The 22,014-nt window shown below is 47.5% G+C and overlaps 1 protein-coding gene across 2 annotated transcripts in view; it reads right to left on the bottom strand.

Annotated features, from left to right (window-relative positions):
* Window positions 1-20,797, bottom strand: part of UBE2V2 (ubiquitin conjugating enzyme E2 V2) — a 43,377-nt gene extending 22,580 nt beyond the window's left edge. Inside the window, exon 1 of one of the 2 annotated variants that reach the window (XM_056113522.1) lies at window positions 20,696-20,797. In XM_056113522.1, coding sequence (XP_055969497.1) covers window positions 20,696-20,711 — 16 coding nt within the window. In that variant the 5' untranslated portion in view covers window positions 20,712-20,797. Of the gene's footprint in view, window positions 1-4,717; window positions 4,798-20,695 lie in introns of those variants that run through there. The other variant, XM_056113515.1, reaches the window with a different exon arrangement.
* Between the last annotated feature and the right edge of the window lie 1,217 nt (window positions 20,798-22,014).

Genomic DNA, 22,014 nt, shown 5'->3' with positions numbered 1-22,014 from the left:
TGGGATTAGTGGTGGTGGTGAATGGGCACTGGTGGAGGGATGGGTACTCGATCACTGTGTAACTGAAACCCAAGCACAAAAATTTGTAAGTCTACAACTGTACCTCATGGTGTTTCACTAATAAAAATTTTTAAAAATAGGAATGTATCCCTTATTACCACTATTATATGCACTTTAAATTACTAAGATGCTAAATTTTGTCATATTTTACCACAATATAAAAAAAGAGAGGATTAACTAAAAAATATAATAAAGGAGTTTTGTGAAACCTTCCCTCGTTGATGGGAATGTCATTTAGAAACAGTACAAAAGACTCTTCAAAAGAAGAGCTTGCATATTACCCTTTGATTCTACTTCTTGACATTCCCCAAACACAAAAAACGCTAATCTAAAAAGATACATGCACACCTATTTTCACTGCAGCACAAAGTACGATAGCCAGGGTATGAAAACAACCCAAATACGTAATGAGAATCATCACAGATAAATGCATAGAGAAGATGTGGCACATATACATAACGGAATACTATACAGTTGTTTAGAATAAATTCCTACAGTTATAAAACGCAAGGAAGTGAAAGGTGTCATGTTAAGCAAAGCAAAACAGAGGCAAAAGGACAAATACTGGATAATCTTGTTACAAAAATCTGACCAAGACTCAGATGCAGGCACTGCGGAGATTAGAGAGAGCGTCAAGTTTTACTGAACACATGCCGTTAACCTGGCCAACACCAAAACGGGTCGAGCCATGAACAGTAAACAGAAACTTTAGCTAGGCTAGACACAGGCTACATCGATTCTATGGGAATAGTCTTAGCTTCTAACATACACAATGGCTGCTATCATACATCATGACTAGCAGAGCCAGCGACGGACACGTTCTAAGATTCCACAGAGACAGTTATCGTTTCTGTTGCTCGAGCGGGCCCAATATCATCCATCGTTGAGACCTGCTGTTACTGTTTTTGGCAAATCGAATACGTCACGGGGAGCTTGCCAGGTTTGCCGGGCGGGCGAGATACTCTCAGTAGCTTGCCGGGCTCTCTAAGAGGGGCGGAGAAATCGAACCCGGGTCTGCTGCACGCAAGGCAAACACCCTACCACTGTGCTATCGCTCCAGCCCATCGTTTCTGTTACCCTGTCCCATTCTTAACTCTGCCAAGCAACCAGATAGGCCTGGCTCTTCTCTTTCCTGCTCAAAACGCTATGGCCTAGGACCTCTTCCACTTTTACTCGGCCCCCAGAACAGGTCTCTCAGGGGTCCTATCTGTAGTTTCCCTGTTTCTGCTCTACCTTTTCTGTTACAATCTCACTCACTTATGGCACAGAGGGACAAAACAAAGGGAGAGCCAGTAGAGGACCACGACAAACCCTTGCCTTTGGGTCTGTCAAAACGGAGAACACCAAACAGTGGGAGAGGTGAGGGTGGCTCCGGTCCCCGCTCACAGCAGCAGCCTAAGACACTCTGGCGGGGTGGCGACACAGTGCAAGGGGAAGGGTGGAGCCCAAGAGGAACGAGTTCATCCAAGACTGAGCTCCTCTGACTGGTTTGATCTTACCCAACCCAACGGGGAAAGCATCCCATCAAGAACCGAGGAAGGGAGAGGGGGGGAACAGCAGATGAAAGGAAGCTGGGCAGGCTGGCGGCTGCCTGCCCTCCCATACCTACACCCAGACAGACCGCAGAGTCAGCAGAATGAGGGAGCGCCCCGGGCCCAGACAGCTGGCAGGCTGAGTTAGGGCTGCAGTGCCCGGACACGGAAGACAGCAGGGCTCACGCGTCCAGACAGGCTGCAGAAACTGGCAGCTCAAACACCCAGGCAAGGACAAGGAGGGGAGCACAGGCGTCTCACCCAAGCATGTGGCCACAGCCGAGACTAGTACACCGGGATGACAGGGAACAGTGAGGCACAGTCCTAAAGAGGCCCAGCAACAAAATTCCCAGTATGAAAGATGGATGCATGGAAAGTCACTATTTAACATATACTAAAATCCACTCAAAGTGGGTAAAAGACTTGAATACTAAACTCAAAATCATAAAATGATTTTTATGAAACATAGGAGAAAACAGTTAATACACCCCAGGATCTTAGCATCAGATATGTATTTGAAGACTCCACTGGCACGGAAAACAAGATCAAGAATAAACAAATGAATCTACATAGAATTAAAAGGCTTCTACACAATAAGGGGCTGGGCAAGAGCACAGCGGGTGGGGCGTTGGCCCTGCACAGCCGACCCGACCGGGGTTCAATTCCCAGCACCCCATATGGTCCCCTGAGCACCACCAGGCGTGATTCCTGAGTGCAGAGTAACTCCTGAGCATTGCCAGGTGTGACCCAAAAAGCTAAAAAAAGAAGAAAAGAAAGGCTTCTACATAATAAAAGAAACTACCACAGGGCCAGAAAGATAGTGCAGAGAGTAGGGCAGCTGCTGCGCACAAGGCCAACCTGGGTTCGGTCCCCTGCATCCCATAAGGTCCCTGGTGCCCTCTAGGAGTGTTCTCTGAGCACTGCTGGGTGTGGCCCAATAACAAAAGTACATTAAAAAGAAAGTAAGAGTTGGGGAAGCATCTTGCCCATCACACATCTAAGGAGGAGACATGTCCTAAAATACCCAGAGCACTTATGTAAATACCCAGTCAGAACGGAAGAGTGGCAGGGCCTCTGAACGGGCCAGGAGAGGCATATCGTACACTGGGAGGGCAGGTTTAATGCTGGCACCACGTGGTCCCCTGAGCATCGCTGAGAGCAAATCCCCTCCCCGCCCCACCACCATCACCGAGCAATGAGCCAGGAGCAGCACAAGTACAGCAGGGCCCCAAACAACATCAAGAGGGGACTTCTCCACAGATGCCAAACACACAGTGCACGGGTGAAGAACAGCTCAGCGCCACCGACGTTTAGGGTACCATGAATCAAACCACAATGAGATAAAGCACCTCACACCTGCGGGAATGGCATCTCTCAAAAGAAGGAAAGCCAAGCTTTGTAAGTCACGGTTTCTTGATCGAACTAAAAATATTTTTTAAAAGAACACAAACAATTCTGTGCAAAGTGAAGCGTGGCCTGGTGTGGTGATGCAACCCCTAAGGAAAGCAGTTCGGAGACTCCTTAAGACACTTGGCACAGAGGGCTTGGGCTCAGGCAGGAGGCAGAGCACAGCCTCCCCATGAGGCCCGGACTACATGCCACTTGCAGCACTGCCAAGGTGGCCAAGACAATCCTGAGACCTCTGGAAATAGCCCCGGTCCTGAGCAGCACCGGATGAGATCACACGAAAACTGTCACTGTCCTCCCCGTTGTTCATCGATTTGCTCGAGCAGGCCCAGTAACGTCTTCATCGTGAGCCTTGTTGTTACTGTGTCTGGCATATCGAGCATGTCACGGGGAGCTTGCCCGGCTTTGCCACGAGGGCGAGATACTCTCGGTAGCTTGCCGTGCTCTCTGAGAGGGCCGGAGGAATCGAACCCAGTTCGACCAGGCGGCTCTGCACAAGGCAAACGCCTTACCACTGTGCTACTATTTTCAAATTAAAATGGAGTCAGACAGGAGTCTGAGTTCATTGTTTTGCACGTGGCCAGTCCGTATTCCCAGCACCATTTGTTCAAGACACTCTCCTGGCTGCAGTACATACTTCCCACCGCCATACCAAAGATTAACTGTCTGTACACCCGAGGATCTGGCTCGGAACTCTTGATTCTAGTCCACTGGTCTGAGAGCCGGCTCTTATTTATTCCAGTACCATACTGGTTTTAATTACTACAGATTTTTAATATGAATGCTTAAAGATGGGGGAAAGAAGCCTCCCACCTTTTTTCATTGAATTGTTTTGACTCAACAAGAGGGTGGGATATTATTCAATTTATATTTCAACAGCATTCTGGGGTTGGAGCGATAGCACAGCAGGTAAGGCGTTTGCCTGGCACGCGGCCAACCCGGGTTTGATTCCCAGCATCCCATATGGTCCCCCGAACACCGCCTGGAGTGATTCCTGAGTGCCAGGAGTAACCCCTGTGCATCTCCGTTTGTGACTCAAAAAGCAAAAAGGTAAAAAGGTAAAGGCCCTCCCGTTGATCGTCGATTTGCTCGAGCAGGCCCAGTAACGTCTCCATTGGAGACTTTGTTGTTACTGTGTCTGGCATATCGAATACTCTCGGCAGCTTGCCGGGCTCTCCGAGAGGGGCGGAGGAATCGAACTCGGGTCGGCCACGTTGGCCGCTTGTAAGGCGAACGCCCTACCCGCTGTGCTATCACTCCAGCCCAAAAAGCAAAAAAATAAATAAAAATAAAAAATTAATTTAACATTTGATCTATGTCCTTAGAAAATGTCACGGGGGATGAGGGACTGGAGAGACAGTACAAGTACTTAAGGAGCTTGCCTTATATGCAGCCGGCCAGGAATCAATCTCCCCAACATCCCACGTGGTCCCTGAGCACTGCCAGGCGACCCTGATGCAGAGCCAGAAGTAGTCCCTGGGCATGGCCAAATGTTTCCTCAAAACAACAAAAAAGTTGTGGGCATTTTTATAAGGACAGCAAAGAATTTGTTAATGTTTCAGACAAGAGTATCACTTTGTGAATATTAAACCTTTCAGTCATGAGCAGGGGCTGTGTTTCCATTTTCTTGTCCTCTTTTATTTCTCTTAGTACTGATTAATAGTTTTCTTTGAATAAGTCTTGCAAAAAAGTCAAGTCAAAATGAATCGCCATCATACCTGGTACCAGACCTGAGGAAAACATAGGTAGGACACTTCATGACACTCAACCTAGAGGTACCTTCACTGATTCAATGCCACTGGCCAAACACATGGAAGAAAAGATAAACAAATGATACTACGTGGAATTAAGCAACTCTAGCAGGCATGCACAGGAAACAAAGACAGAATAAAAAGACATCCCACAGACTAAGAGAAACTATGTACCTGCCACTCATTTGACAAGGATTAATATCCAGCTCTCTGGTAAAGTGTTACAAGATAACGAGTGAAGAATGGGCAGTAAAAGATGAACAGAAACTTCCTCAAAGAAGACATACAGAGAGCCAAGAGGTACATAAAAATATGCTTTGCAGCAATGAGCATCAGGGAGATGTAAATCAGAATCATCTCACCTCGGTACGACGGGAACCCATCTAGAAGACCAAACACAAGCCTGCATCCCCTTTGGATGTGGCCAAAATGGGGAGGGGGGCTCTTGTGAGGAGCCACATAGCCACAATAACTAAAGAATCACATTAAAAACCCTAAGCACGGCGGTGGAGGAGATAACAATTATTTTTAAAAGAAAAACAGATTCCATAAATAAATGGGGTAGCAGCAATATGCCTTGCACGCATGAGGCCAAGGGGAGAGAAGGGGGGTGGGGGGGAAGGAGAGGAGAAGGGGAGAGGCAAGAAGGAGGGAGAGGAGGAGGGGAAGAGGGGAAGAGGAAGGAACAGAGCGAGAGGATGGGAGGGGGGTGAAGGAGGGAAAAAGCCCGATGACTGCCAACCCATGAACACTTGTCCGGCATGCAGAATGAAAGCTCATTCGCCCGCTAGGGTTAGAATCAACTGGTGCAGCTACTTTAGGGAGGAGATTGCTCATATGAACCGAGATCAAGGTGGAAGGCCAGGGAAGTTCGTGCCAAATGTTCATGGGGAGGGAGTAGCAAGAATGCTCACCAAGAATCATGTCTAATAATGAAGATTTAGGTAACGACCTAAGCAGAGACAAAACTGAGATTACGATGAAAATGAAAGTGTTAAACCTACAATTCCAATTCAAGTCCTTTGGTCTACTGTTCTTTTGCTGAATTTCAATTCTGTAAGCTGAAAATGTTCCGGACAATGGCTGGACAACAATCAATGCTGGGTGCACAACAGTGAACTGTGAACAGTTAACGTGGCAAATTCTGTGTTACATGTATTTTACCATCACTAAAGAAAATTGAATTTTAGAAGGCTATCTTTCGAAAGACCCTATGCTGTGTTGAGCACAAAGCTAGAGATAGAACTGCAGAGGCAGAGCAAATACTCTGCATATGATGCCCCAGATTCTATTCCCAGCAACAGTAAAAAAATAAATAGAAAAGCTTTTTGATAGCTACTTTTCATTACGTCCAAACACAGTCAAGTGTAAAGATGTTTCTGTGGAAGATGCACGGAGCAATGGGGAGTGCGGTGCCCGTTAGGCGAAGAGGAAGGGTGCGCTGTATATACTCTCACTCTCTCTCTCTTAAGCTGCACTGCTGGAAGCTACTACGTATGAGGGAGGCCCTTGGGCCCGCCTCCGGGTCAGCCTAGTGCCACGGGGAGCTCCCTGAGCACTCCCAGCGAAGTGGTCCAGACACCGGAAGAAACAATAACCTGTTAGGATTTTAGAAGGCAAAGGGTGCAAAAATGTATATTCATGCACTTTGGTGGTTAAAATCAGCCTTTGCCCCCAAAAAAACCCCTACCTTTCATCTAAAGAGGGGGAAAAAAGGGGGAACAAACTGGGGGGCACGCCCCACAGAGCTGAGAGATCACTCCTAGAGGTGCTCAGGGATCAATATTTAGTGCCAGGGATCAATCAAATCAGGGTTGGTCGCATGCAACGCAAGCATCTTAACCTCCATACTACCTCTCTGGCCTCTAAAAAGAGAAAAATTTTAAAATAAAAAAATTACAGAGATGGGGGGCTGGAGCAATGGGCACAGCGGGTAAGGTGTTCGCCTTGCACGCGGCCGACCCGGGTTCGATTCCCAGCATCCCATATGGTCCCCCGAGCACCACCAGGAGTAATGCCTGAGTGCATGAACCAGGAGTAACCCTTGTGCATCGCAGGGTGTGATCCAAAAAGTTAAAAAAAAAAAAAAAAAAAAAAAAAATTACAGAGATTAGTAGGTCACCAGTATCTGTTCGAACAGCTTGAACTAGAGAGCTGGTGTCAAAGGTCGAGCGCATGCCCCATGTGGGAGACCCTATATGCGATCCCAGACCCGCTTCGTGTAGTTCTGGTGGCCTGAGCACAGTCTGCCCACGCCTGGTCAAGAGTGGGCACCTGGTACACAGCGTACAATGGCAATTAAAAAAAAATTTTAAACGACCAACAAGAAACAACTCACTGAAAGGACCCAATATTGGTGGCAATGTAAATCAGCACAACTAAGGCAATTCCTAAAATTAAAAAAAAAAATCAAGTATAACTACCAAAATAACCACATAATTGGGCCAGAGAGATAGTAGTCTTGCACTTGGCTACCCAGGTCCATCCCCCGGCACCACAACATGATCCCCTGAGACCTCCTAAAGTGATCCCTGAGCACAGAGCCAGGAGTAAGCCCTTAGCATTGCTCAGCACTTACTCCTAAACAAGACGAAAAGCCATTTCGGTCCCCTGTGAAGGGGAAGGGTGTCTGCCTCCTGGCTTGGCCCCACCCATCCTGGGGTCCCAAGTAACCGAGCATCACTTCAGATCCCTGTTACTTAGGAAATAGCACTCAGAATCTACCACTTCTGGACCCCTCAGGTTACTTCACTTCTTCACATATCAAACACGGTCCTCCTGTTGTTCATCGATTTGCTCAAGCGGGCCCAGTAACGTCCCCATTGGAGACTTTGTTGTTACTGTGTTTGGCATACCGAATACGTCACGGGGAGCTTGCCAGGCTCTGCCCTGCGGGCGAGATACTCTCGGTAGCTTGCCGGGCTCTCCGGGAGGGGCGGAGGAATCGAACTCGGGTCGGCCATGTTGGCTGCGTGCAAGGCAAACACCCTACCTGCCGCGCTATCACTCCAGCCCATATCAAACACTTACATCCTAAATCTAATCAACTATCCACACAACAACACACAAAAATTGCTGCAGACTAAAAAAGTTACAATGGAAAAGCAATACAGGACCCTGGAGACCTGAGGATCATGCGGTGATGATCAAGATATAACCTCCCTGATAAGGACTTAGAGAGTTGAGGGCGTTTAAGGAGCTCAAATTAACAAAGGACGGACAGCCATAAAACATAAGAAGGTATGAGTGCTGAAATAAGGAAACCATAAGCGAATGACAGAACTAAAGAGCCTGCGATGTGAAATGAAAAACTCACTGAAGGCCTCAGCAGCAGAGCAACAGAGTAACAGGAACAGCCGCGTTCCAAGATGAGAGGAGAAAACCTCCAGACAACAGTAGATGGAAACAAGCCTCAAAACACACAGCTGCCAAGAGAACCCTGGGATAAATTAAAGAGGAACAACAAAAGACTCACTGGGGTCCCACAGGACCAAAGAGGCAATTCTGATGAAGCGGCAAGAATCGAAGTTGAAGAGCACATTCACCCAGATCGAGTAAAAGCGCTCCCAGACACTCCCTAGGCCGGATGATGAAGGCACAGAGACAGTGAGGAAAGCAGCAGGCCCAACGAGGACATCACATACAAGCGAGCATCTCTAAGATGTATACAGCACATTTATCAAATGGCTCCCCAAGAGTCTGAAGTCAATGGTGGGATGGGGCGGGGGGAGGGGTGGACCTCAATTAAATGAAAGCCTCAATATAAGAATACCCGGTCAGACTTTCATTCAGATTTCAAGGCACAATACGTAACTTCCCAGATAAACTACAGTTCAGGAACATCATAGACTCAAAACCAATTTTAGAAGAGAAAACTGAAGGGGCTACTTTACCACACACTCAAAGTCTCACCAACACAAAATTTCTATAGAAAGATGGCACAAGAATACACGACAGGGGCTGGAGCAATAGCACAGCGGGTAGGGCGTTTGCCTTGCACACGGCCGACCCAGGTTTGATTCCCAGCATCCCATATGGTCCCCCGAGCACAACCAGGAGTAATTCCTGAGTGCAGAGCCAGGAGGAACCCTTGAGTATTGCCAGGTGTGACCCAAAAAGCAAAAAGATAAAAAAAAGATAATAATCTCAATGTCACAGCCTACACGCACCAGTAAAGAGACGCTGCATGGCAAGATGGATTGGAAAATTGAATGCGACCACCTGCTGCTTACAAGAAACGCTTCTGAACAGTAAGGCACACAAAGCGTCAGTACTGGGAGACAACACTCAAGCAGACAACCCCACAAAGAAAAGCCACAGTGGTATCAGACAGTATCAATTTCAAGCCTAAAAGATTCTAAGAGATTTCTTTTAAGTCATTTCTTAATGATCAAAAGATAGGTCCATCAGGAACAACTCAAAAACAAACACTGTCCTCCCGTTGATCATCGATTTGCTCGAGCGGGCCCAGTAACGTCTCCATTTTGAGACTTGATGTTACTGTGTTTGGCATACTGAATACCTCACAGGTAGCTTGCCGGCTCTCCGAGAGGGGCGGAGGAATCGAACCCAGCTCAGGCGGGCTGGCTGCACACAAGGCAAACGCCCTACTGCTGTGCTTTCGCTCCAGCCCCAGGAAGAACTCACACTCCGATATACATGCAACTAACAACGGATGAGCAAAATACTTAAGTCAACCACAAATAGATTTGAAGAAAGACACACATAGCAATACAAATATAGCTGGAGACTTCAACATCAGTCTGTCACCTCTCAACAGACAACTAGACCAAAACTCACCGAAGACATACCTGGTTGGGCGGAAGATATGGAAGAAAGGGATTTAGATGAATACAGGCCTCCTTGCCTGGCAAAAACCCGGAAATGCGTTCTCCAACGCACATAGGCCAGTGTCTAAGGCAGACCACATGCTGAGCCACAAAACACACCTCCATGAAGTCAAGACAATAGAAATTGTAGCAACTATCTTCTCAGACCACAATGCCCCTGAAAACAGAAGTTAATCACAAACAGAAATGAAGGAATAACTCAAACACGTGAAAATTAAACAGCCCACTACTGGTAAACCAATGCATCAGAGGAAATCAAAAGATTCCTGAAAACAAACAAAAATGAGAACGTGAGGTACCAGAACTTAATCCAAGTTCTGTGTTAAGCAAAAGTGGTGTTAAAAGTTCACTGCTATACAAGCTTTCATCAGAAAGGGAAAAAGGACTAACATAAACTAACTGCACAGCTTAAAAAACTGGAAAACAAACCAAAAACCTTAACTGAAAAGGAAACTGCAAAACAACCAATAAAAGAAGCCCAAAGTTGGCAGGAGGAAATAAATTAATAAAACTTAGAGAAGAAATCAGTGAATTGGAATCTGAAAAACAATCCAAAAATTAATGAAACCAAAAGCTGATATTTGAAAGAATAACAAAATTCATAAACCACTAGCCAAGACTCAAAAGAAAAGAGAAAGAACCCTACAGAACCAAACCTGAAATGAAAGGGGGTGAGTGTAGGATAACACTGTTCTGTCCTTCTTGCATAACCTCAGGAATAGTTGATATTTATTGGACTGAGGAAAAGAGAAAAACACCTTAAGAGGTATCTTGCCCTTGAGCAGTCAGGAAGGGCTTTTTTATGTTGATTTGGCTACCTGACTGGGTGGAGTGTCAGCCCAGACTAGAAGGGAGTTGGAGATGGAAAGAGCAGGGCTGAAAGATGGACTACGGAGATACTAGCAAGGGGAACATGTGCTTGAGAGAACCTAGGCCCTCCATAACGTAAGTTCTTCTATGGGATAAACTTCCTTGTAATAAACTGCCACTAAGATCAACCGGCCTAGCCCTCGTCTCTTCCTTCATCTGCCCTTGGCCAACAGCCGTCCCGATGCAGGCCACACACAGCGGCTCTAGGGCACCGAACGCAGGCGGTGAGACAGAGCCGTCCAGAGAGCCCGCGAACACACAACCTTCTGCGTGCATAGTTTTTTACAGGTGAGGTCACAACAGATACCACAGAAATTAAAAGGATCATCAGTGATAATATTGAAAATCTTTATGCCTCTGAGAACCTAGAAGATATTGATCCATTCTTGGATTTCTATGCACTGAACCAAGAAGATATGAAACACCTGAACCAGTCTGTCCTTTAGAAGAAACAAACTGTAATCAAGTATGTAATGTAATAGATCTGGTTCTCTGGGGCATTTAATTTTCAGATCTGTAGTGTCACAGTGTGGGGGCTGGAGCGACAGCACAGCAGGTAAGGCATCTGCCTTGCATGCGGCTGATCCGGGTTCGATTCCCAGCATCCCACAGGGTCCCCTGTGAACTGCCAGGAGTGATTCCTGAGTGCAAAGCCAGTAGTAACCCCTGAGCATTGGGTGTGATCCAAAAAGCAAAAAAAATAAATAAAAAGTGTCAAAGTGAGAAATTATAGTTGCAGACAGAGATAGCTGTAAACAGCTATTGGTGATGTCTCATCAAGAAAAAGTTCTGAAATGTACTTGATCTCTGGCCACAGTGAAATCCTGTTCCATTATCATTACTAAAAATCAAGAACAATGTCAGAAATGCATAATTATGAACATCAAGGTAAATGATTTACATTTTTAAATTTCAGAACTGAATTCTACCCATTGGTGTGAGCTTACACAAATGATTTAATACTAGTAATTATTTTTACGTAACTCACCACTAAAAATGCTGAAATGAAGGTGAATCAGGTACACCAATTTTAACTTTTGTCTCTTAAAATAAAAATCAAGAGGCTGGAGAGCCAGTACGGGAGTTAAGATGCTTGCCTAGCCATTTACATCTTCAGCATCATACGGCTCCCAGAGTCACTCTTAAGCACAGTCAGGAATAGCCCCCAGTACAACATCACACTCAGAAAATCAACCGGGGCTGGAGAGATAGTACAGTGGGAAGGGCGTTTGCCTTGCACGCGGTCGACCCAGGTTCGATTCCCAGCATCCCATATGGTCCCCTGAGCACCGCCAGGAATAACCCGAGTACAGAGCCAGGAGTGACCCCTGTGTATCGCCAGGTGTGACCCCCCCAAAAAAAGCAAAAAAAAAAAGAAAATCAACCAGATTATTTCACTAGACCATACCAAAGTTCACATTTATAACAACTGCTTACTCTCCGACTGCAAATGAAAGTACATGTTAGCATGTTTCTAGAGTCCAGGATTTTAAAATACAATACATATTCGCCAGAGTGCTCTGCCTATTAACAGACTCATAAATTATGTCTCTTCTTATGACACCACCCATAAGAAAACACTATTGGTTCCTTCTCCACCCTGAGACACACTTGCAGCATTTTTCTCTCTGGTGAAGCGTGTGCCTTCTCTTGAACACACTGGTATCACGTATGTCTGTCTCTGTCCGTCTCTCTCTTCCCCCCTCACTTTCTTCTAAGCTCTATGAATAAAACTTTTATTTCAGAATAAAAGAAAGTATTACCAGCATAACCATTTCACACACTTAAATGTCTTAGAATTGCTGTAATGACAAAACCAAAATATATCTGAAATTCAAACTGATCATTGTATGCCTCACTATACCTTCAAACACAGGTGGAAATTCCTAGATTAGTAAGACTGCATTCATCTGAACATACCAAACATCCTTTTGATGGTGAGCTGCTATGTGACTAAAACAGGAAATAGAATTCTCCAAAACCAAGCGGTGTATTAATCTACAATTCCATCTCCTAGAAGTTTCAGCTTTCCTAAATTCATGATGCATGGGGATGCAAAGGGAGCTGAATTTTAAGGACCACTTCAAAGCTCGTGGAGAATAAGGATCACAGGCAAGGAAGGCAGCTACTGCCTCTTCTTTCCAATCCCACGAACCCTGGAACTAAGTATCTAATAACAGTCTTGTCCATCAGCATCCTATCCATGAAAGGAGCTAAGAGGAAGAGGGGGAGGTGGAGAGATCAATATGAAATGTCCTAAAGAGGTATTTTAGGAGCAATGCTGGAAATGTTTATGGAACTCATCAGGTGTTAGTGCTACTGAGCAAACTGAGTTTCTGCAAGTCCCTCAAGCTCTCAAACAACTCTTCTACCCTCCTCCAAAATAAGATCAGAAGGATAATCGAAGATTTGTGAAGAATCGTAAGGAAACAATTGCTATGTACACATGTGCGTGCAGCACCAAATCTTGTGGCATGCTCGCCCAAATTTTCTGTAAATGTGTAACATTTAGTCACCACAATTCTTAAAATTTGCACTATTCAATCCAATCATTCATTCTTTAAAAGAGGGCATCTGTCATTTGGGGCCAGGAGACTGCAGGGCTAACGGCTGGACAGATGAAAGCCCTGTACCACTTGGTCCTGCTGGCCCCATAACCCTGGCAGGTGGCACCGCATCCTCAGGCCGTGCACTATAAACTCTGGAATGGTTAGCTAACAGTCACAGGTGGATCTCCTGAGCATGCTTGGGACGTCCAAAAATAAACTAGCAAAAAAGAGTATGTAGTTTTAGTTATACATACCACTGGAGTCTATCGCGTGTTTCATTTGATCCTTAATAGTATTTATAAGCACTATAAGGTTCCACAGAAAGAAAGAAAGGAAGGAAGGAAGGAAGGAAGGAAGGAAGGAAGGAAGGAAGGAAGGAAGGAAGGAAAAAATATCTAGTGTGATCAAGAAGCAACATAAAAAGAGAAATTAAGAAACCGGTCAGCTATTTCATACATGAACTTCCATTAATCATTTATAAAATGAATTTGGCTTACAGCCTAGATCAGAGCTTCCCAAACTTATTAAACCTACTGCTGCCTTTTCATTAAAAAAAAAAAGTCACTCAGCAGCCCCTGGAAATCTAAATGACCCCTTACCTGCACCATTAGTGAGTGCCATACTCAATGCCACATGATGGGAAGTTTCTGGGTTCTAAAGGAGTTCTTAACACTTTGGGCAAAACTGGTCTTAAGGCTATGCATTTCTTAAGCAAAACTCAACTACTTTTGAGGCAAATTTCTAAACCTTTTTATCCCATTTATTATAGTCTATATCTCATCCACTTATCTGAAAAATTTTTGAGACACTTCCTTTCAAATAATCACTAAATAATGTTTCCGTATACAGCTCCATCTGCATGATTTTCTGTCACCACAGTCTAGTTAAAAATAGTCATACCACGATGCACTGAAGATAGAAGTTAATCACGCAAATCAAACAAAATTAGAAATTGAGCTCCCATTTGACCCAGCAATACCACTTCTGGGAATATATTCCGGAGATGCAAAAAGGTATAGCAGAATTGACATCTGCACGTATATGTTCACTGCAGCACCGTTTACAATAGCCAAAATCTGGAAAAACCCAAGTGCCCGAGAACAGATAACTGGTTAAGGAAACTTTGGCACATCTACACAATGTAATACTATGCAGGGGTTAGAAAAGATGAAGTCATGTAATTTGCATATAGGTGGTTCAACATAGTCCCCAAAGAGAGGGACAGACATAGAAGATTGCACTCATCTGTGGAATATAAGGTAACAGAATGGGAAACTAACACCCAAGAACAGTAGAGGTAAGTACCAGGAGGATTACTCCACAGCCTAACAGCCGGCTTCACATGCTGGGAAAAAAAGGCAGCTCAGGTAGAGAAGGGACCACCAAGTAAAGGGTGCTAGGAGGGCCCGCTCAGGATGGGTGATGCGGGCCAGAAGTGGACAATGGACCGAACATGATGGCCACTTAATACCTCTACCGCAAACTACAACACCCAAAAGGAGAGAGAGGGCAAAAGGGAATGCCCTGCCACAGAGGCGGGGGTGGAGTGGGGGGGATATGGGATGGGCGTAGTGGGAGGGATACTGGCATCACTGGTGGTAGGGAATGGGCACTGGCAGAGGGATAGGTACCTGATCATTGTGTAACTGGAACACAAGCATGAAAGTCTGTACCTCATGGTGCTTCACTAATAAAAAAAAAAATAACAAAAAAATAGGGGGCTGGAGCAATAGCACAGCAAGTAGGGCATTTGCCTTGCCCGCGGCCGACCTGGGTTCAATTCCCAACATCCCATATGGTCCCCTGAGCACCACCAGGAGTGATTCCTGAGTGCAGAGCCAGGAGTAACCCCTGAGCATCGCTGGGTGTGACCCAGAAAGAAAAAAAAATAGTCATAGAGTATAGGGAGTTAAGTACAGGGGATAAGGCACCAAGCACAGGGTCAGAGTAAACTCTGAGGGTGTGGTCCCAAAACAAAAACAAATCGTACAATCAGTTTGGGGAGGGAAGAGAGCTCAAAAGTCACACTCTGCAGGTGAGCCGCCTGCAGGGATGTTCTCCGCAGACCAGGAGGGATGAGAGTGGCAAAGTAACATGTTAGGAGGCACACAGTATTATAGCCCCCAAAACAAAATTTAAGTTTAAAGTAAATACAATACTAAGAACTGAGGGTGAAGACAGGGGCTAGGACACTTGCCTTACACGTAACCAACCCCGTTCTATCCCAGGCAGCACAGTTTCTGTTCCAGAAGCAATGCCCTAGCACCATGCCCAAGTACAAAGCCTAAAATTTCACTGAAAATAATTAAATCAGGGCCAGAGATCGTACCGTAGGTAAGGGGCTTCCCTTGGATGCAGCTGACCCAGGTTCAATCTCTGGCACCCCATATGGCCTGCCAAGCCCACCAGGAGTGATCCCCAAAAGTAGTCAGGAGCAAGCCTTGAGCATTACACATGTAGCCCTAAAATACCCCTGCCTCCAAAAATTTAAATCAGTGTCACAATCCAATAAGTATTTTCAAATTTCAGTTTCCACAGTATATTAACTATAAAAAACTATAAAATAAAAACTTTTCTGTCTACAAATTACTACACAAATGTACGAAAAGATAAATATTCCAATCAGTAGGCAATCTTATCTCTTAAGACAGGTGGGTCTAATGGTGATAGTTTACCGTACATCTTTTACTGGGTTCAAATACAGACAATAATAATAATATTAACTCATGGATAGAGAAGGAGGGAGGAAAGGGAATTCAACAATATTATTAAAAGCATAAAGGATAAAATGTTGGAAGCTAATCCAAACAAGGAGCGTGACAATTCACCAAAGCATAGAAAACTTCCTCGGAGCCAAAGTAGTAGTACAGTGGGGGGAGCTCAAACTTGCATGTGGCCATTCAGGTTCAATCCCGAACATCATGGTTTCCTGAGCTCTGCCAGGAGTAATCCCTGAGTGCAGTCAGGAATAAGCTCTGAGCACTATAGGATGTAACCAAAAAAACCCTACACACACACACACACACACACACACATAAATAAAAATCAGTCTTAATGCTACTAGAGAGAGTATTGTGCTGAGTGAAATGAATCAGAAGGAGAGGGACAGATACAGAATGACTGCATTCATGATTAGTTTTATTTATATATAATATAAACATATACACATATACACTTATTTAATATATATGTAAATACACACACACACACACACACACACAATAGAAGACTAACATCCACGGCCAGGGAAAATAGGGACTAGAAGGACTGGTCAAATCAACCACAAGTCTGTGTTGGGCGGAAGGTAGGTAAGACAGAGAAGGGACCAGTATGACAATAATAGCTGGGAATGATCATGCTGGACAAGAACAGAGAGTTAAAAGTATGTAAAAGAATATTCCTGGGGCTGGAGCAATAGCACAGCGGGTAGGACGTTTGCCTTGCACGCGGCCAACCTAGGTTCGATTCGCAGCATCCCATATGGTCCCCCAAGCATCGCCAGGAGTAATTCCTGAGTGCATGAGCCAGGAGTAACCCCTGTGCATCGCCGGGTGTGACCCCCCTCCCCCCAAAAAAAGAACATTCCTGAATTCCTGATAACCTTTCAGGATCTGTATTGCAAACCATACTGCCCAAAAAGAGGGAAGGGAGGGAGGGAAGGAGGGAAGAAGGGAGAGGGAAAAAAGAAAAGCGCCTGCCACAGAGACAGGCTGGGGGGAAACTGGGGACACTGGTAATGGGAAATATACAGTGGTGGAGAGATGGGTGCTCCAACCTGAAACCTAACTCATGAATAGCTTTGTTAAGGATCTCACAGATAAAAATTAGATGGTCTGTTGTACTGTAGCACCTTCTGTAGTCCTGTCCTCCCAATGTTCATCGATTTGCTCAAGCAGGCACCAGTAACATCTCCACTGTGAGACTTTTAGATTAGATTTCACTGAAAACAATAATGAGACTTTTAGATTAGATTGTAAAAAAAAATTATGAGTTTTTGATGGGGCTGGAGGGATAGCACAGCAGGTAGGGTGTTTGCCTTGCACTCAGCCAACCCAGCCGACCCAGCCAACCCAGGTTCGATTCCTCCGCCCCTCTCAGAAAGCCCAGCAAGGTACCGAGAGTATCTCGCCCACATGGCAAAGCCTGGCAAGCTACCCGTGACGTATTCGATATGCCAAACACAGTAACAAGTGTCACAATGGAGATATTACTGGGTCCACTTGAGCAAATCGATAAACAGGGGACAGTGACAGTGACGGAGATTTTGATAAAACACTAAAAACTTTTTTGAAAACACTCCCAATACCTGGTACTTAAATTACAATGTACTAAACAAAGACTAAGTTTACTATTCTTTTCCTATTTTCCTAAATACTTGTAACCAGTTTTTAATGTTTTAGTAAACATTTCCGAAGGTCACAGGATAATCATAATTTTTCTGTTACTTTAAGCAAACTATTTGTATTGTCACTTATTTTGATATACTACAGTATAAAGAATACACTGTTTAGCAACAGTGTATTATTTAATCAGCAAGAGCAAACATTTATCAAAAACATGTAGGTTCCTAACTGACCTAGAAAAATTTTCAAAGCCAGTTCTTACTGTCAAATGGACTATGACTCATAGTCATTTAATTCCCAGATTCCATAGTATGACGATTTATACATGCAATTCTCTATTGCCTCTCCCAAGTCCTACCGATATCCCAGTATCCTCTTCTTGAAGACAGGTGAAATAATGGCATGTTCTCTGACCTTCTGATAGTCAGTGGTGGGCCAGAGACGGCCGAGAACCTGACCTGGAAGCTGGTGGCCCAAGTCCAGACACTGGCGACCGAAGCCCACAAGCACAGCCAGGCGTGGCTCCAAACCAAAGTCAGAAAAGATGCAAGTGTCTGACCCAGGTTTGACCACCAGTACCCCATCTGGTTTTCCAAACCCTGCCAGGAGTGATGCCTGAGTGCAGAGCCAGGAGTAGCCAAAAAAAAAAAGTTTCAGTGAGGCAGTGGCATGCCTAGCATAGCCAAGTGACCAATCAAGGCAGAATTAAAACACTGCTGGTCCAGTTCCTGTTCCAATAAACGTAACACTGCCTACTTCTTACGAGGTCAAGTTCTATCTTGGTTTTGCTTTCTATCTATATGGCTTACACACATCTGCTACCAAATTTTTAAAAATCCATCCCTCCTGAGGCTTTAAAGACAATTTTACAATCATCTGCCTTCAGAGACCAGAGCCCCTTGTAACACTAAAAAAACTTCGATAATAAATCTTTCAATGTTTCAAGTCACAGCCAATATATAGTCCAAGCGAGATAGCGGGACAGAAAAAGGTTACTAGGTATACTCTAGGGAAATCTAAATATAGAGTAAACTTTAATTAATGGGTCAAGCCTGGCTCATGACACAAGTTGTTATAGAAGTACCAAAGATGTAAGACATTGGGGCCAGAGTCACATACAGAGGGCAGGCATTGCACATACTTTTTGGGATAATACTTTTATTACAACCAAATGAAATTCTTGAATCACAGCTGCAAAATGCATTAATAAGCTGCTATTCCCTGGTTTCTTAAATTGTGTCCTATAAAACCTTAGCCCCCACAGGTCAATACCTCCCAGTAAAGGGAAACTTGGGGCCCGAGAGATAGTACATGGCGAAGGCCCTTGCTTACACGCAACTGGCCACGGTTTGTTCGCTGAACACCATCGCCAGCGAGTCCTGATGCGGGTGCAATCAGAAAAACAAAAGAGACAGTGGGGTCTCTATCATAGTTCATGAGAAGCATGTAAGTAATAAAGAAATTCTGCTGAGAAATGGGAAAGCCTCCATACAGTCTAAAGAGAGTTAAGAGTCATGATTCCCGGGACTGGAGCACAGCTGGTAGGGCATTTGCCTTGCGGGCAGCCAGCCTGGTTCCATTCCCAGCATCCTACAGGGTCCTCCAAGCACCGCCAGGGGTAATTCCTGAGTGCAGAGCCAGGAGTAACCCCTGCGCATTGCCAGGTGTGATGCGAAAAGGAAAAAAAAAATAGTTATGATTCGAGGAGTCTTCCAATTCATAAATCCTCAGAAAAAGCACTATACCGAAGATAATTCTTTTAAATGGATTGTAACCTCAACTGTCTTCCTAACAAGCCATGTGAAAAAAACCCATTTCTTTAGGTCTGTTTTCTCATCCACAGAATAAAAGCAAATGGCATTTCAAGACAAAAATTTCAGGCTAATTAGGATTTCCCCCAGAGCTTTCTTCTAGTGAAAAGAAAAAGGTTTAAAAAGATAACACTTGTTTAAAATAACAACGCTTTATTAACCATCAAATAATTACCAGATTTGGCTTCTATTTTTTTTAAATACTGACCTGTCTAGTTTTCTCTATCAGCCTAGTTTTAAGTTTCAAAGTGCGTAACATCTATTTCAAAAATGTATAGGCGCTGGTTGATCTCCCTCTACCAAGGAGCAAATAATACGAAAGTACAGCTAAGAGCAGGCACAACTCAAAGTTTTATAGTCTCCAGGTCTGGAGGGACGGCACAGCACGCAGGACAACCTAGGTCGGATCCCCGGCATCCCACAGGGTCCCCAGAGTCCCCCAGGAGTGGTCCAAAATCAAAAGACAAAATCTAAAAAATGAAAAATGCAAATACGGTCTCCAGGAACTGGAGGGGCAGCAGAGTGGGAAGGGTGTTCGCCTCGCGCGCGGCCAGTCCGGCTTCCATCTGGGTCACCCCGCAGGGACCCAGCGCACCGTCGGGGGATTCCTGGCTAAGAAGCCGGGAGCGGCCCCCGAAGGCTCCCGTCCTCCGGCCAGTGACGGGGAGCGGGGCACGACGACGACAGGGACCCGGGCGAGGGTCCCAGCGCGACCCAGGAGAAAGGCCCGGAGGCCGCACGGGGGGCGGGGCACCTGCCGGCACGCGGCCCTCGCCCTCGGGCTCCGGGTCCGGCAGCGCCCCGGCCCGGCCAGGGCCACTCGGTCACTCGCGCCGCGACGGACAGAGCCAGGCACGGGTCGCGGACACACAGCGACAGCCGAGGCTCCGTCCGTCGGGGCTGGGGACGGAGCCGCGCGCCCCCGGGTGCCCAGGCCGCGCTCCCCCGCGGGGCGAGGCCCCCCGACACCGGGAAAGAACCAGAAGCGGAAATCGCCGAGAGGCGCCAGGCGCTGCCCAACTTTCCCGCGTTGGTTTTCCTTTCCCGTTCGGGCCCGACCCCCGAGCCCCGCCGCCCCGGGCCCGCCCCCGCCCCCGCGACGGCACCGCGACCGCCGGACCGAGCCCGGCCCGCACGCCCGGACGGCCGGACCCCCCCCCCACCCCCCGGGCCGAGCGCGCGGTCACGGCGAACGGGACCCCCGGGCCGGGCACTCGCCCGCCCGCCCGCGCACCAAGAAGCGCCGCCGCCGCCGACCCCGACCCCGGCCCCGGCCCCGGCCCGGCCCGCGCGCGGCCGACGCGCGAGCGCGAACAGCCGCCCCGGCAGCCGCCCTCGGCGCCCGGCCCGGCCCGGCCCGGCCCGCCCCACCCGCCGGCCCGGCTGCGCCCCGCGGGCCCCGCCCCCGGCAGCGCCCCGCCCGCCCGCCGCCCCGCGCGCCCCGCCGGCCGCCGCCCACGGCGACACGCGCGACGGAGCCCCGGCGCCGCGGGGGACGCGGGCCGCCCGGCCCGACACCGACCTGTGGAGACCGCCATCTTCTCCTGCAGCCCGACGCCGCCGCCGCCGCCGCCGCCGCACGCACGGCCACGCGTCACTTCCGGCGCCGGCGCCGGCCCCGCCCCCGGCGCGTCGCCCCGCCCCCGCGCCCCGCCGCCCGCCCCGCGCCGGCCTGGTCCCGCCAGCCCCGCCCCGCCCCGCGCCCGGTCCTGCCAGGCCCCGCCGCGCCGGGTCCCGCCCCTCGTCGAGCCACGCCCACCGCGGCAGGCTCCGCCCACCCCATCAGGCCCCGGCCCCCGTCAGGCCCCGCCCACCACGCGAGGATTCGCACCCTGCCCGCACCGCCCTTCAGGACCCCCGTCCCGTCAGGCCCCGCCCCTCCCTGTCAAGCCCCGCCCAGCTCCCGGTCGCCCAATCCCGCCCCGCGCCGCGCTAGGCCCCGCCCCTCCCGTCAGGCCCCGCCCCACTCCAGGCCCCGCCCTGCCCTTCAGGCCCCGCCCCGCGCCCGGACACCGGCTCGCCGTACCCACGTGCGACGCTGGCCCACCCGGCCTGGGGGCGCGGGCTGCCCGGCCTCTCCCCCGGGGTTGCGGACGACACGGCGCCAGGAGGGGCCCCTCCAGAGGCCAGCAGCAGCAGCAGCAGCAAAGTGCCGGGGCAGCCGGAGCCTGCTGGAGCTGGCCGCCGTGGGCGCAGGGCCCAAAAGAGCTTTTTTTTTTTTTGTAGCAGTCGGCCCTGTGGTGGTCATGCAGGTAGATTTGATTTCAGTTGGCTGCAGTCAGACAGTTGAGGATGCTTTATGTAACAGCGCTGCTGCAGCACGGGGTTGGATCCTGGGCATTGTTAAGAAGAAGATTGTATTAGTTCTCCAGTGTTGGTCAACCATTGGAGTGATATTTTACTCTTAGTGAAGTAAATGAGTTCCATTCTTTAAAAATAAAGGCCAAAGCAAAACGTGAGCTTTACATTCTTTGTAAAAAAGTGTTTCATGGGGCTGGAGATCACACTCTGGGTACGGCCGCTGAGTTGCATGCAGCTGGCCAGAATTAGATCCCCAGCACCATGTGTGTTTCCTGAGTACCCACCAGGAATAACTCTTGACTGCACTTGCTAGCTATGTCCAAAAAAATTTTTAAAAAAATTAAAAAGGCCATTTGAGGGTTTGAGAGGGAAAAAAACTTAAGAATTCAATTTACTCATACATTCCTTTCGAAATATGCATAATAAAAAAATAATTAAAATCCACATATATGGCCAGGGAACAGTACAGGAATTGTGGGACTTGCTTGCAGGCATCCCACCCAGCTTTATTTTCTCCCTCCACACTTTGTTCAACCGCTG

The sequence above is a fragment of the Sorex fumeus genome, unplaced genomic scaffold (genome assembly GCF_029834395.1).
Source record: "Sorex fumeus unplaced genomic scaffold, SorFum_2.1 ptg000002l, whole genome shotgun sequence".
NCBI lineage: Eukaryota > Metazoa > Chordata > Mammalia > Eulipotyphla > Soricidae > Sorex > Sorex fumeus.
Note: the sequence above shows the minus strand (reverse complement) of the source record. Positions and strands in the feature narration are given on the sequence as shown.